Source organism: Pleuronectes platessa, chromosome 3 (genome assembly GCF_947347685.1).
Source record: "Pleuronectes platessa chromosome 3, fPlePla1.1, whole genome shotgun sequence".
Classification (NCBI taxonomy): Eukaryota; Metazoa; Chordata; class Actinopteri; order Pleuronectiformes; family Pleuronectidae; genus Pleuronectes; species Pleuronectes platessa.
Genome location: NC_070628.1, coordinates 9204126 through 9220783, shown reverse-complemented (window position 1 = coordinate 9220783; position 16658 = coordinate 9204126). Strand labels below are relative to the sequence as shown.

At 47.0% G+C, this 16658-nt stretch overlaps 1 protein-coding gene across 1 annotated transcript in view; it reads right to left on the bottom strand.

Annotated features, from left to right (window-relative positions):
- Nucleotides 1-13599: 13599 nt before the first annotated feature.
- The window catches only part of znf827 (zinc finger protein 827), a 47653-nt gene continuing 44594 nt past the window's right edge, over nt 13600-16658 (bottom strand). The window contains exon 14 of the mRNA XM_053417952.1: nt 13600-15799. Within this exon, the coding sequence (XP_053273927.1) occupies nt 14794-15799 (1006 nt within the window). The 3' untranslated portion in view covers nt 13600-14793. The remainder of the gene's footprint in view (nt 15800-16658) is intronic.

Here is a 16658-nt window from a genome sequence, read left to right as displayed (position 1 = left end):
TATGAAAAAGAAGGGACTGAATAATGTCGCCTCTTTGAATATTACTCCAGCAGTTTGTCCGAGGTGTAAACATGTCTGTGCTCTGGAGCAGGAATGTCCGTGCTTGGTTTCCCTGAATGAATCTGCTGCTCACTTGCTTCTAATTCAGGCTGGACACACTTTCATATTTTTTTGAATTTCCCTCATAAAGCACTGCACTGCTCAACTCCACCAGAGGATAAAAGAGAAGTCACACACTCATAACTTCACGTCAGCTTCTTTATTAGTTTTAAACAGACGCACTGCTTTATTCAGGCTGAAGAGATGGACCTGGGTAGTAGCATTGACTTGTATCATCTATTTAACAGGTATTTTCCACACAAACTTCAACATAACAAGTTCTTAATGTCAGGATCAATACCTCTGTAAAAAATCAATTTCTTCTAAAACCAATTTTAAATTAAACAAAGCCTCTGTAGCACCAAACGGTCATAAGTGGAAACTGCATCTGCACTAACAAACATTTTGTGCTACAGCAAACGCCATCATTAACTGAACTCAACTAAAACTGTATAAATAAATGACTGAAGAAACAAAACAAAAAACTGTTTGACTTGTTGCTGCTTTTATCCAAAAGTTTAATTGATAGAACAGCTAAACAGAATTGATCTCGGAAAACAAGAGTCTGCTCAGTTATAATTAAGCGAATATAGGAACAAATCCCAAACAACAGTTTAATGTGTTAAAAGTTATCAACAGACAATGTTGTGCCATTTTATAAATTGCAGAATATAGAGTTAGCTAAGATTGAATGTAGTTAGTGTCTAAAAACTCAAAATATGCATGTTTTCATTTTGCTCTAACTTTCTTCAGCCACTAGAGGTCTCCCTAATTCCACTCTGCCCTGGCTTCATTATCCTAATGACTGGGCCCTCAGTGCCAATCAGTCTCCCCCTCCATACTGCCCCCCCGCCCCCCGCCTCCTGCCCTCCATCCATTCTTCATTGAGGTTGCCCAGGGTGCCAGGTCAGTTGGAGGTGAGGACATCAGTGGCTGCCTCTCTCCTGGAGCACAGGCTGTACTGTGGTGCTCCTCGCCCTCGGTGCCGAACCCTGCTCGCCTGATTCTCAGTCGTCGCTGAAAAGCACAAAGGAGTGAATCTACAGTACGGTACAGGACGTGATGGTGGTGTGTGTGTGTGTGTGTGGGGGGGGGGGATGATTGTGTGGCTCTATGGCTTTCACCCTCTTAAAAACAGCCAATATTCAAGCGAGGGGGGGAAAAATGAATGTGAATTTGAAACTAATCCACGTTTATCCTCGCTCTGTCTGCTTTGGGAAAACTGAGCCTGAGCCCCCCCCCCACCCCCACCCAACCGCTGGACGGGCTCCCAGGTCGCCGCTCGTTTGCTCCTGCCTGCGAACAAGAGGAAGAATGCCCGTTGAATGCAGATGGATTCATTAGGTCTGAGTAACACCCTTCTCCTCCATCATGCTGACACAAACGCATACACACTGTAACTGCCCGGGCTTTGCAGACTAGAACAGTGAGTTCTGCAGCTCTGGACGCTCTCCATACAAACACACATGCATATATACACACACACACACACACACACACAGACACGCATATACACACATGCATATGCATACACACAGTCGTCTCCAGTGTAAACAACACCATGCGGTTTTCACTAAGGAAGATTAACTCGGATGCTGCTGGATCGTGTTCGGCCATTTTAGCCCAAACACTGAGCCCGTCCACATGTGTTTGGCATTTCACTGGATCTGTCGAATGTAAGCAGAGGACAGAGACTGGCTCTTTGATGAGGTTTATTTCATGTTCAATGGAGGAGCCTACACTGACAGTCGTTCTTTGTGTCAGCAGTCAGAATGCTTTCCTTCAAAAACCTCAGAAGTCAAGCTGAACAATGGAGCCGCTATAAAAGTCGGTAAACAAAAGCGACGTATCGTGGCCCGGGCTCTGCTTCTCGTTCCGTCTGGGCTGGAGCTGGGTTTGTCTTCTGGTCGGATCAGAGTGTGAGGGAGGGCTGACACACGGAGGGATATGTCAGACGGGCCCTCCCACCAGGCGGCTGGGGGGGGGGCTTTGTGTGTACTGCATGTGTTGCAGTGTGACAACCGGTCATGGGCTGCTGATCCACAAAGCCTCTCCCCCCCCCCTGCCATGTTTGCTCTGCTCCTCACATACCAACACACTCACATACATTAACAGGACTCCTGTTCCTCTTACACATCTTGTACACACACACACACACAGACACACACACACACACACACACACACAAGCACAGCGCCTGCCTTGTTGCCCGCCCAGCCGCTCCCCCCCCGGCTGGCTGCACTGCTGTCTCTCTGTAGTGACAGATGAGTGTGTGTGAGGAGTGTGTTCCTCCAGGCTCACTTTCAGGACGCCTGCAAACGACACAAGGAGCCACACACTAATGGGGTTGGAGAGCGGCAGCAAAGAGTGTGTGTCTGTGTGTGAATGCTGCATGTAACACCCCCCCCACTCATTACGCTGCTCTGATGGGTCACCGTGCAGCCTCTCTATGGAAGACCCTTATGGCGACATGTCTTATTATATCAGCTGCTGCAGATGGATGTTATCACCGGGCTGCAGAGTGCGTGCTCTCTCTCCGGTGGAGCGATGAGTCGTGGTTGGTATTCGACGTGCGTCTCATGGCGTGGGTTAATTCTGTTTAACCTGGTGAAGTCTGCTGGATGGTACGGTCAGGACGCCCCCAGGGGACCAGTATGTACCTCTGCTTTATTACCCACCTGAGGAGACCCGCTCTCCCGCACATGCACAGACCACTGTGTTTGCTGTGTGTAATGTACTGGGCAGCCTGTGGGCCAGGCCTCCATCTGCAGGAAAGCGCGAATAGAGCCTTGGCGCCAGTAATTGGACTTTAGAACTGATTGGGGAACTTGATTGACCTCCAGTAATGGATTTGAGTGAATAATTATTTGTAGTTATGGTTGGAAGATGATATCAGGGAGAGAGAGACCAATCCCACCAGTGTGACTCACCCCTGCCGCCAGAGCAGAGCGCTGCCAGCACTCAATTAATGAAATCCAGCTGCTCAGACTCCCCACGTGTAGTGGCTGATCAAACACACACACACAGGGCTCTGGTCAGAAGAAGGGTTATCTTCATCCAACCTTTCCCTTTTGCCCAACTGGCAGCCGGTGGCCCATCACAATAGTGATTATAAAATCTTCTCCACTCCAGGTACAAGACATTAAGGTTGATAATGTCTCCATTATTTTTTTAACTGCCTGTGGCACTGCTCGCCACAGCCCACGGCCGCCATGTTAATGAGACCTCTCAAGATGGCAGGCAGCGCCTCCTCAGGACACAAAATGCAATCACTCTTAATCCGGCACTTTAATTGCTGGCCAAGCTCGCCTAAGTGAATTCAGCTGTTCCATCTCTGCAGGCGAGCGGCTGCACCTCGAGGACGCTCCAGTGCTCCACTCGCTGGGAGAAGCTCGACCACAGAACAAAGGGGAGATGATGCCAGTTGGTGTGTGCTGTGCAAACTGAGGCGTCATTTCTCTGGTTTGAGGTTTTTCTGACAGATGCCGAGGGAAACACGAGCCAGATTCCCTCTCCTCGTCCTCCGCTGCCTTTACGCATAATTCCGAGCTCTCTTCTCTTAATATGCAGAGAGTTCAGCAGCCACCTTCCTCACTTTGCTCTCTTTTATCTTCCTCTCTTTGCTCCTTGATTGACCCACTTGCTCCCACATCATTATCCTCACAGCTCTCCTCAATTTCTCTTTCCTCTCTTCTTCTCCTCACTCTCCTGCTTTCATCCTCCCACCAGTCCTCCTGTCACATGTCCCTGCCCCCCCCCCCCCCTCCCCCCTCCGCCTCCGTGTGACCCCTCATTGCCCTGTTGCCAGTCTCTATTATTTCTGGCTGCCCAGTGGCCTGGTCAAGCTGGTGCTCTGGGGCTCCAGGCAGCCCGAGTTCTGACAGGTAACACTGGGCCACACACTCTCTATGGTAACATGTGGAGGTCAGCTTGTCATACCTGTCCACGGCTCCGCTGTGCACACACACGTGCGCGCGCACACACAAATGCCATGATTTGCAGTGTATGGGTAAGTGCCAGGCGGCCCCCACCATAACCTCGGCTTCAGAAAAAGTGAGTGATGAGGCGCAGTGGAGTAGAACCACACCTTTCTCCATTCTGCTCCTTTGTGAACACAAAACAATGTCTTTTTTTCATGATGTGTTGCCTTCACAGCTTTGGCAACCGGGAGAAATGCTGTAGCTGTTCCTGTTTAGCACCGAGAAGCAGGATTTAAGTGGATAGTGGCTGTTAACTACAGCTAGTCCCCTCTCTCTCCTGGCATGGCCTGCTCCCTGTGTTAATGACCACTCACAGTTGCTGCCCTGAGGGGACTGTGGGACAGAGTCAGCCAACATCAGACCCTCAGCACCTCCAAGACCATCTGCTCACACAAGAGAAAATATGTTCCGCATGTTATTTCTTTTCCGCGTCCATTGTTTTTGGCTCGTGAGAGGAGAGCAAGTTAGTTTCTCTCGTTCATAATTATTTAATGGGATGGGATTGCTTCGGCCCAGGATCCAAGCGCGTTTCCCACATGCATCTCCTGCTCGTGATATCTCTTTCCTATCCAGCCGGCCTCTATCAACTAATGAATAGCCAAGTTCTGTAAGGTTCAGAGGCAGTAATGAGAACAGTGGTCCTCTACCTGACCGAACAAGCTCTACCCACCCTGGACAAGATGGTGGCGCCCCGGCAGTCGATCAGCAGTTTTTGTTACCGTGGCATGTTCCTGGCTCCTCGTCTGTTCCAGGGCGATGCCCCACATTACCGGGCCTGTGAGGGCCAAGGGGCCGGCATGGGTTTGTCACGCCAGGTTGACATTTCGGGGAACCTTGCCAGGACACCACGGCACATTTCGTCCTCCCGGACAAGTGGTGTGGGAGCGAGCGTGTCAACTCGGGCAGATGGGCAGACGTCAGTGCCAACCTCACTGGACCGGACCGGACCGCTGGCCTGGCGACTGTCTGCCGGCCAGCCAGACATAGCACTATCTGGCACGGGGTGGAGGGACAGGTGTCTCCCTCTAGCAGCCGGCTTCAGGAACATGTGTGTCTGTCTCTGTGTGACGCAAATACGTTCTTTGTAACATAAGTATGTAAGAACTGATTGGATAGTGTGGACAAGCATAAAAAGAAGTAATTTAAACAGACGTGCAAATGTAAAACAGACTTGAACTTGAACCAAAGCACTGTCAGTTTATTTTGAAGCAACTTTTTGCCTGTTGTCCACTGAGATCTGGTAATAAACAATTCTTTAGACAGAAAATAATCTTACATGAATATTCGACTGGTGAGACAGAAGGAACCACAACCCAGTTTAACACACATCACAAATAATAATGCATAGTGTATAATAGTGTGTAGATAAATATATATACAATACAACTTTATTAACCCTGGAGGCAAAAGACTAAAACAAGATACAGACAGGCACTGACAAATATCCACAAAACAATACAAGGCTGTTTAGTTCTCATCAGTTAGAATCGAAAAAACTTTACTTAAAAAAATACCCACAACAACCATGGAATTGCAAATACTAGGCAGATGTTTCCTAAATTCCATCTTTTAATCGAGTATTTGATTTGATTCAAGTTTAGGCTGCAGTGAACTGCATTTTTTTAAAAATTATATTGGCAGGAATTCTGCATTTTGAAACATTAAAAATAAAATCTAAAAGTTACATTTCCTTGTACATCGTAAAGCGACACTTCAGTTTGATTACATGAGAGTGTGTGTGTGCTCTGTTTACCTGCGTCGGCTGTAATCATCTGTAAAGCTGATGAACGACTGGGACAATTTAATCTTTCACTTCAGGAGTAACTAGGAAGAAAAACAAGCACAAGAAAACAGGCTGCAGCTTATTAAACATGCTCAGGGATGATTTGTGAGTTTATATATAAACACACGCATGTTTGGATGTGTGCATATATTTCATGCAATTCCATTATCTGCTGCAGCATCCACCTGCGCTGGTGCAGGGATGCAGGGCCGGTGTTTCACTGCTCAGCTCAGCCGGGCCTGCTACCAGGGAGGGCCATTAATCTTCGCTAAATCAAATAAATCAAGTGCACTTTAGAAAAGAGCTGTCAGTGTAATTGTTGCGATAGCCATTCCCCTGCTACTCCAGGGGGAGCGCTATTGAAAATCGTGCCAGGGAATGCACGCTCACCACCGTCCAAAAAGGAAAAAAAACACACAAGGGCTTTGAGGAAGGATGTAGCGGAGGAGGCCGTCCTCTGAATGAGGGATGAGATTGAAGTTTGCGGCCATGTTTTTTTTGCCATTCTGAGTCCATCACAGCGAGACGCTCGGACAAGGCCTCTGCAGCCGAGTGGGCTTCTCCTCTCTGTTTGATCTAATCCGATGTTCAATGTGACCAGAGCAGCCCAGACGCTGTGCTCTGCGGCCGCCGCTGCCGTTTAAGTGATTTTGCCGAAGAGAGAGAGAGAGAGCCACGGTGGAGCTGGAGCCTCAGAACCTAATCTCCAGCTCCACCCTGTGCAGAAAGAGCACAGTTTGGTATTTACATTTAAAAGAATGTGGAGCCCTTTCAAGGAAACCATATTGGTGGCGAGCGGGGATGAGACAGGGGAGATAATGGGGATGGAAAGAGCAGCATGTGAAAAGGCTGCGCTGCCCTCGGCTTCCCTTTCAACCAATGAGGGTTAAATGACTATCTGGGCACCTTGGCAACCATTCCTGTGCTGCTGCTTCCTTCTCTAATTCGACTGTGAACCGGCTGAACAGGGCTGCCTTCATCCGTCAGACATGCCTTTGGTTTTCTGTCAAAAACAACCAGTCTGCTCCCACGGACCCTTGAAGTGTGTGTTTGTGTGTATGAGTTTGTTTGTGTGTGTGTGTCTGTTGATCTCACTGGAGCAATTTGCAGTTCCCCCTGTTTTGGGCAGGGGGCGAGTCATTTTATATTCTTCACTTTTATATTCTTCCTCTGCTACAACTTTATTACAAATATTTCTCTCACGTGTCTGTAAAGGTTCCAGCAGATGGTGCCAAACTGTGTGTGTTTGTGTACACAAGTGGGCGTTGGTGTCTTTAAGTGCTCGTGCCCCCCCCCCCCCTCCCCCCTTCTCGTCACTCACCTTAGCATCCGGCATCGAGAAGGAAAAGGACAAAAGGGTTCCAGATAAAAGACGACACTGTATCTCGACGAGGTCTCGGCAGTGCACAGCGGTTGTTTGTGCAGCTGAAAGGTCAGGCTGGTAGGAGACCTGCATCGTTCCTATTTATAATAAAAGTTAAAAAATATTCAACCACAACCTGTTCTGTCGAGGACACGGCGTACGGAGAGAAACCTCCATCTCAAACCAACCAGGAAGGAGGAGAGGAACCAAAGTAACAGGAAAAGGTTGTGAGAGAAAGAGGAGAAGGACGTGGATGGATGCGATCTCTATTAATTTGTTTGACCCACTCTCTTGACAAATGAGAATGGATGGCGGGATTCCTGACGCCCCTGATTGGAAGATGGATGAGTGTGCAGCTATGGCTTTAATTGATTGAAGACAGGAATTCAGTTAGGGATAATTGAATCATGGAAATCATTAAAAGCTCAAGTGCACGAGATAATTAAGGGGAGCTAACCAGGCTGTAATCAACCCTCGGCACAAATCATCTTTAGGATACACAGGAAAAGGAGCTTATTATCCTGCAGGACTTAAGGTGTCGGGACAGTCGCTGTGGAACTTCTCTCACATTTGGTGAAGCTCCTTTTCCTTTTTTTTTTGTGGGTGATTCACATGTTTATTAATAAATGGCGGCTCCGTTTGAATAATTCTGTTTAATAATTGGTTTCCAGGTCAGTTTTCCCTGCCGCGGATCCACAGGGTCGGCTGGGGGTCACTGTTCTACTCCATTACTCCGTCCACGGGAATGAGGAGGCTGATTAGTTTGGGCTTGACCTTGGAGGAAAATCTCCTCACTTCAAACCTCTGCAGATCCCGACTCACAGAAATCCTTGTTGTGTGTTGTCACGTCAGACTGAGCGCCAGAGATTTCACGCGTGAGATGCTCGGCGATGTCTTCAGGTTCAGAGTCACAGGCGACCGACTGCTACAGTCTTACTTGCTGGCTTGTGTCCGATCTATTTCAAAGACACCATCGTCCTTAAGTCGAGCCGCTCTTCCTCTGAACCGCTACCCTCCCCCTCCTCCTCCTCCTCCTCCTATCCTCCATAATGTGTTTGTCATCCAGTTTGAAGTGGCCAGGCTCTGGCTTTATATTTGCGGGTGCAGCCAGCAGGGGGGTATGATCTGTCCCCCCCCTGCTGGTTCAGACGGCCCTAAGTCTGCATATGCCGGGCCCAGAGACTTGTGGGTAATCCCCCCCCCAACCACCTCCCTTCCCCCCAAAAAACACCCCCCACGGTGCTTCCTGAATCAGATTGCTGCTGACCCCCGCCGAGTGACGTCTCACCCTAGAGAACGGGGAATCGGCGCAGCGGGGGGGCGGGCAGGCAGTGATGCTATGCCCCCCGGGCCGGGCACCAAACATGCATGTAAATACATGTCCCGCCATGCGTGTCCAGCCCAACTCGGAGTGGCGAGTGACACGCCACACGGGCCCGTGGAACTGCTGTTCCCAGAGGCGCACCTCAGCTCTGACATCTTTGTTTCTGCCTCGTGCTTTGCCTCTCCTGACTTCTACAGCTTTTTGGGAACTGAATAAACATTAAATCTCATAGTTACTGATCCATTTCTGTGCCTTTTTGAGTTTTTTTCCGAAGATGAAAAGATTTAGAAATCAGCGAGCAGCCTCAGCGGAGTCTAATTCTCCATTTTAGCCCGTGCCAAATCGATTCCAGAGGTGATTTTCTTCCTTCATTTTCTCCTTCCTGTGAACCACTGGTCCTGCTCCACAGCCCGAACCCAACGGCTGTCCATGGCAGGACTCTGTGTGTTTGTATTCTCTGTTGGAGCAAATAAATAGGAGATCTGTCTCCACTTAACAGAGGCTGGGCTCCCTCACAGGCTAAAAACCTCGAAGGTGCAGGGGCGGAGGGGCGGAGGGGCGGCGAGGAGGAGCAGGAGGAGCAGGAGGAGCAGGAGGAGCAGGAGGAGGAGGAGCGAGGGTGAGACTCTGTGTGATGGAGAGATGAACATGGAGCTGGACAGGGAAGAGATCCAGAGCGAGGTGGATGTGGTGAGCAGCACAGAGAGAAGGAGAGAGAGAGGGAGAGAGGGAGGAGAGAGGAGAGAGGGAGGCCAGGCAGCTGGGAGCTCCCACAGACACGCACTTCTGTCTAAGCAGCTTTCCTCTCAGGGCAGGGTCACGGCGGGTCACGGCGGGATTACACTTTTGGCAAACAAGAGGGAGCTCCTCTCTCACAAAGCCGTGCACGACTCCCCCATGACTCTCAGCAGCTGTAATAAAGCCAAGGCAGCCTGAACCTACAAACAAAAAGCTAACACGCTATCGATCGACAGCGGCCAACTTTGGTGAGGTGGTGTCGAGAGGTCGACATTGTGCAGACAGCTCGGGCCTGGGTGAAGGGCTATTATTGGGATGAGGGAAAACTCCGGCGTTTGGTCTCATCACAGAAATTCCTCACTCAGTCGACGATATCACCAAACCACCGAGCTGGTGTTGTTCTGCTCGGCTAACGAAGAAAAACTGCCCCCGTGTACAGTGTGATATTCCAATCACAAAATCCAAATGAGCTTTTTTTCTATCCTTCCAATCAATAGCCGTCCCCTGCAGTGCCTGCATGTCTCCTCACTTCCTAATCAACACTTCCACTCGCAGGGAGGTCAGCTGAGCCGGCGCGCTGGGCCCCGAGCGCTGCTTTGAACTTAATTAAGCAGCTTTAAACACAGCCGAAAAGATTCATTAATACACAGGCGAGATGAGCAGCGAGATGAAAACACACACGGCCCCTCAACAGGAGCGATCGGGCTCCGGATGGCTGTTGAACCGGCCCGGGTCAACGTGGAGGTCCTGCAGGTTCTGCCAAATCCTTTACATTTGATAAGGCTCCTTTGAAACTGGCTATTTATTTGTTTTCCTGCTGTAACCCACACAAACCCTGCAAATGAGATGTAAACCGAAAAAAAAATAAAAATGAGGAGTGAAATAGAGAGAGGTAAAGATGGAGGCGCTGATGCTGCTGGAAGGCTGCGGCGAGCCACCAGGGTGCTGTGAGGCAGGGCCTGTTAAAGGAGAGCTCCAGACCAAGGTGTTCTATAGCTCGGGGGCTAACGGTGATAAATGAGTCCCTTAATGTCAGCAAACACTTTATCTCTGCTTCATCTGTTTTCATTAGGCAGAGCCAACCTTTGGCTGGGCGAGAACGTGCTGTAACTTTCATTACGACGACCCAGAGAGGAGAGCGAGAGAGAGACCTCCCATCGGTCTAATAAAAACACCAGCTAGACGCCATGACAGATCCTGTTCCTTATTATTATGATGGCTCGCCAGCGCTATGGATTAGACGATGCCGTGTCCCTCAAAGCTGATCAGTGCTTCTGTTTAACTCGTGTCACCGTCTCCCTGCTGAACCACGTCTGCTCTCAAACTCATTTTCTCTGCTGTTATTTTTATGTCTTCTCTCGTTATCGACTAGTTTTTGACTTTTCGTTCCCTTTGTGTTTTTTTTACGAGATGTTTATGGAGGAGTTTAGGTTTGTTTTATTGTTGTCTTCTCTTTCATGTCCTTTTTCAGCAGATGGAGTTTTCACTGATTTGAAGAGGTTTACATTTTCCCTTTCTTCTGAGCCCTTTATTGACTCTTCAGTGTGTTTTATCACAATAAAACTGTGGTTCACTATGTGTTACACAAAAAACCTTCCTGTCTGAAACAAAATTAAGCTAAATATATTATCCAATAATGAACCTTTAGTAGATTGTTTTATCCAACTACTATTCGCCAATAATTAAGTTGGTGCTGCCGAATGAATTTCTCTCTTAATATCATATTAGGAAACTCTGCTTAAGAATGAATTGTGATATCTGGGCTGTTTCTCTCTGTTAGAGCTACAACTGATTTTCTTCCCAACACTGAATTAAATCTGAAATGTCAAAAGTCTTGTCCAGACAGTCCAAAGGACATTAAACTGATATAAAATAAAAGAGCTCTGTCCTGTGTAGCAGCAGAAAAGAAACATGTTCATACTTGACTGGCTGGAATTTTGTGGCGTTCTCTAATTTTCTAATATTTAATCAACAAATTGGTTGATTTATTGGGTTATTTTTGTATGAGGCATTGAGCATCTTACAATAATGAAACTTACATATTTAACACAGTGAAGCTGTGACACCGTTTGAACCAAAATAACAAAGAGAAAGGAGACAACAGGCGTGATATCTGATGTAAGCTTTACTTTCAAATCCTGTTACATTTAGATCTGGCAAGTTGAACATAAAATAATGCCAAACATAAAAAAACAAACAAATACAAAACCAAAAAAAAAGAAAAAAAAGTACAAATGATCTATTTACCAGTTATCGTCACAACCCTGTACAGCCTTAACAATGGAGTAATAAAAAAAAGCTTTATACAGCACATACACATCTTTACCGAGTGCCAAAAGAAAAGAGAGTTGAGCCTTTTCTAATCGTAAAACAGAGCCGAACGTAAAGCTAACTGATTGTAGGACAGTGCAGGCTGATGCTAACTAAATGCAACCGAGGGAGTTAGTTTTAAACACAGTTAAGTGCTGAAGAACAAGAGCGAGGGCAATGTCATGCATACTCTGAAGTGCCGAAAAGGTAGTCAAGCTTCAAAAACAAAAACAAAAAGTCTCTGTGCTGCACACGATCGGGCAAAATAAACAGAATAAGTGCTTAAAAGAATACTGTTATTTTTTAATATTTAAACGGATAAGAGCCGTGTTGCCTTTTGAAACATTACACTCGAACCCGGGGGACATAAAGAAGTGCAGCCATTCATGATTATATTAAAAGGCAGACATTTTTAAAAAGGTGTCAAGAGCGGACACATTCTCGTTTTTTCTCTTCAGCTTCTTTCTTCTCGTGGACCCTGACAATTAGTTTGACTTATTCTCAGAAGTCTCAGGTGGTTTCCTTCCACCAAGTGGCACTAGAGTATAAAAGATAACATAGATAGTACAAGGAGAGAGAGTGTGTGTGTGTGTGTGTGTTGGAGGGATGCTCCTTTCACTCAAGAGACAGCATGCCAGGCATTGACCGAGCAGAAAGGGACAATCAAACAGTGTAAAGAGGGAGACAATCGAAGACATCGCTCCGGAGCAGGACGTGACGGATTCAATCCTAACATCACATCCTGCCGCGACTTACATTTTGGTCTTGACAAGTCATGTTTTCTGTCCAATCAACATTTTTCTGACAAGATTTAAGTAGAAAAATAAAAATAAAAGCAACAATGAGTCATTGTAACAAAACACATGAGCAAAATAGACCAAAATAAAGAGAGGAAATGACAAAGAAAAGAAACAATCCCTTTACAATAAGGGATTTTGGCTTGAAGACAACTTGGAACACAAGCACGATTGATGACGGGTAAAGCTTTTCAAAAAAATAAAACGCTTGTACTACGCTGCCCCACCTCACAAAACACACTCTTCTTGTTGAGCATCAAATGGATAAATACATATTCTCATAATCAAAAAGTGCAGCACTGTGCAAAATTGGCGATCACAATTTAGCCTGGGACTTGAGTTCCCAGGGAGAGCTTAACCTCCACTGTCTAATTCATGCAATTTGTATTAATTTACTTCCTCCGGTTTTCACGGAGGCTATGGGGCCCCCCCCCCCCTCCTCAGGGTCAGCTGAGAAAAAGATAAAAACAGCTTAGCAAACGACAACTTTCCCCTGAAACTCAGAATATAGAATAAAATGTATCCTTAAATCAAGATAAATTGGACTTTGTTGATGGAAGCGACTTTGTAAAATGCTCCATTCCTTATTCTCCGAAGTAAGAAGTCATTTACAGATTAAAATGTTTTTTCCTCGGCTGACTTTAAGGGAGGGGGGGCTCTGTACGGAGGCAGAGAGATGTCTACATGTGAAACTAAGGGAGGTTTTGATTGAGTCATTTCCAGCGATGACTGTCTACTTCACATTATGGTGACGTGGTGGATCTAAGTTTGCACTTAATAAAAGAAGAAAAAAAAGGGAAATAAAAGATTTAAGTGCTTTTGGCTTGAAGTGTAGCTACAGTAAGTGCAATAAAAACTCAAAAGGTCGACAGGAGGGAGGGTATCGAGCAGTACCGAGTCAGCCAGACTAACGGAAGCCGTCTAATGCGGCACGTGTGAACGGCTTCGCTTCAGCGTCGCACCTACAGGAGCTTCTTCTTCTCTCTCATCCCGATAGGTGCGCTATGGATGTTAGTAGAAAACGTTTTATTATGATGTAAAAGGCTCAGTAAAAAAATGTAAAAATGACAAAAACCAAAGAAAAGGACACAGAAGGCCACCAAACACACGACTTCCCCGCCTTGACCTGCACAGAGGACGTCCCTGCTCACACTTCGGCGTCGCTTCTTTTTCCATGTACATAAACCAAAATACATTCATTCAAGTCATTTTGGAACAGATTTTTTTTCTATTTTTTTGTACACAAAAAATTACAAAAAGCTCAAAAAAGCACCATTGAATCGGCCTGTGGTGACCGTGGCTGTGGGCAGCTCGCTGACCCACACCGGTCACCACCACAAAACAGTTATCTCATATATCTCTTCTAAGTACAGGTGCGTGAGACGCAGTTCTGCATAAGAACCTGCGCTGATATCCACTCGGTCTCAGAAGAACATTATGGCGTATTTGTTGTCTGAGGGATTTAACATTTATAATAAGTCTAATTGTTAGAAATAAAAATGTTTCTTTGCGCTGTTGGGTCTTTTTGAATATATTCAATTTACAGATTTGAATACTTACATAATCACAGCTTATTTTCTGTTCTATTAGCTTAGACCAAAAAAAAAAATTAAATGAGCTTGTAACCCTTGAAAATAAGAAATGTTCTGAGACAGAAGTGATATCAGGCAGCAGCTATGCATAATATGGTTTCACCATTATACAAAAGACCAACAGAAATCAAATAGATGGGAGGGGCTACAAAACTTTGTACAAGATTGATAAATAAGGTAAGTGCGTGGTTTGAGGCGTTGCTTTGGAAACGTGCCTTTTCCAATGAAAAGCATGCCGTTTCATTGGTTCGGTCACACCGCTAACACTTCAGGATATCTCGACTTTAGCTTCCTAATGACGTCAAAGCTAGTTGGAACACAGAAACAGGCATGCTATTTCGATGCATATTAGCAATAGACAAAAATGCACTAAAATGTAGCATTTGCAAGTTTTGTTTCTTCTTTTTCGACTTTTTATCTCATCAAACGACTAAAGAAAAAAAGATCTATAAAACTGAGATATGTTAGTTTCCTTAGATAATGCAACTGGGTCCAGGTCATTCAGACTTTTCAAAACAGAAAACAAAAAGGTAATAGAGAGTAGTAGCTGAAGTAGTAATAATTCAATTGATAGAACTGATAAGAAAAGCAGCTTTTTGATATAAATGCATTTTTAGCATGTACAGCCTTATTCTCTTATAAATGTTTTTTTTTCCTCTTTTCTTTAATAAGTTTGTCTGGTCCAGCTTATTCTGCTGGTCTGATTGGAAAAGATGTTGCTCCCGATGCAGTGGTCTAGTGTCATTCACGCCACCGTCCGAGAAGTGAGGGAACGAGCGAGGAGAGGAGAGGAGGAGGTGGGCGAGGTCAAACAGTCTTGGCCCTCTCCATCAGTCCCAGGTAGGCCAGGAAGGAGTGTTTGTGGGAGGTGGGTGAGGGGGGAGAGCGGGAGGGGGAGGCCGAGTTGGAGGAGAAGAGGAGAGGAGTTGTGGCGGGCCGCCATCTGGAGTGGAGGTGCGAGTGGAATGTGAAGCGGCTGTTGTGGGTGAACAGGGTGGTGAGGGGGATCAGGTGCGCCCGGTCGCAGTTCCTGTACTGCTCGAACATGTGGCGGGAGGAGGGGAGGAAGAGGGAGGGGCTGATGCTGCTCGAGCTGCCGGGGTTCCTTGTGGTGTTGACCAAGCGGTGCAGAGGACCTTTGGCGTCCAGGTGTTTGGATTTGCCCAGTGTGAATGACAGGGCAACGGACTGGAGCGCCTGGGATGCTGTCAGACTCATGAGGGGGCTGTTACTCCCACTCCCTCCGCTGCTTCCTCCTCCTCCTCCGCCGAACAGGAACTTCTCGTGACTCTTCTGCAACGACGAGCCCCCCGGCGATGTTCCCTCGAAAGGCAGCTCCTCCTCTCCTGCCTCCTCGTCTTCTTCCTCCTCTCCTCCTAAGCCTTCGTCCAGTCCCCCCGCTCCTCCACTCTGGTGTTTCTTGAGGTGGCGGCTGAAGACAAAAGGGTGAGTCGTGGTGAAAGGGCACTCTTGGCAGCCGAAAGTCTGGCGCGGCGCGTGCTTCAGCTTCTTGTGCAGGTTGAGGTTGTCCTTGCGCTTGCAGCTGTAGGAGCAGCGGTCACAGTGGAAGGGCCGCTCGCCCGTGTGCACACGCACATGCTCGATCAGCTTATTGGCCGTCTTGGACAAGTAGCCACACTGCTCACACTTGTAGTGGTTGCCCAGGCGGTGCCCGCGCATGTGGGCCTCCAATGAAGCCTGGTCGGGCCACAGTCCCTGGCAGATGCGGCAGCGGTACTCCATCTTGCAGTGCGTCTTAAGGTGGCACTCCATGGCCGCTGGACGATTGGTGGAGTAGATGCAGAAAGGGCACCTGGGTAATGCAACAAAAGGGAAGCGGGGCAGGGGGGGGGGACACAACACACACAGAAGCAGAAGACAGTTGTTGGCATAGTGTACGTTTCACAACCACCTAACACGACTTGAAATTGAATAACACAAAATGGTGAAAAGGAGGAGGACAGATAAAGGAAAAGTGTGTATAATGTAGAGTTCTGTGTGCTCATGGTGGTATGTGTGGCAGTTTAATGATGGCAGAATTGAGGTGATCAGCTGTGTGTGTATATGTGTGTGTGTGGGCGGGAGAGGAGGAGGGTTGACAGGCTGGAGAAAGGATCGGAGCAGAAGGACATGAAGGGAAATGAAGGAATGGAGTGGCACTTACATTTAAATAGCACCTTTCATCTGCTCTGGGCCCCAAAGCGCTTCACAAACCCTGCAGAACAGAATCACCTCAGAAAAACCTCGAAAAATGGTCAAGGCCCTCTCTCCCTCTCTACACACTCCTACATATATAAAAACACTTCACATTGCTCAAGTGTATACACGCCAGACTGGGACAAAACATCTTGTTCTGGACTTGAGGTCAGGAAATTTGAGTCAATTTCCTGTTAACGTCCATTAACTTTTACACTTTGGCTAAACCTGCCTGTTGTTTTCAGTAAATATACATGTGGCATTAAAAGACTGTAAAACCAGCCCTATGCAGGATTAAACAATACAGCAGAGACATTGTGTTAAGGCAGATTCCAGATAAAGTTAAATACAAAGAATATCAAAAGGACTCTCTCTCTTTCTCCTCTGTAGAATGAAAATAGCCACAACCTGTTTATCTCCCTTTTTAAAATGCTGCCTTAAAGAAATCAATCTGGCTTCAAAAACATTCACAGCAG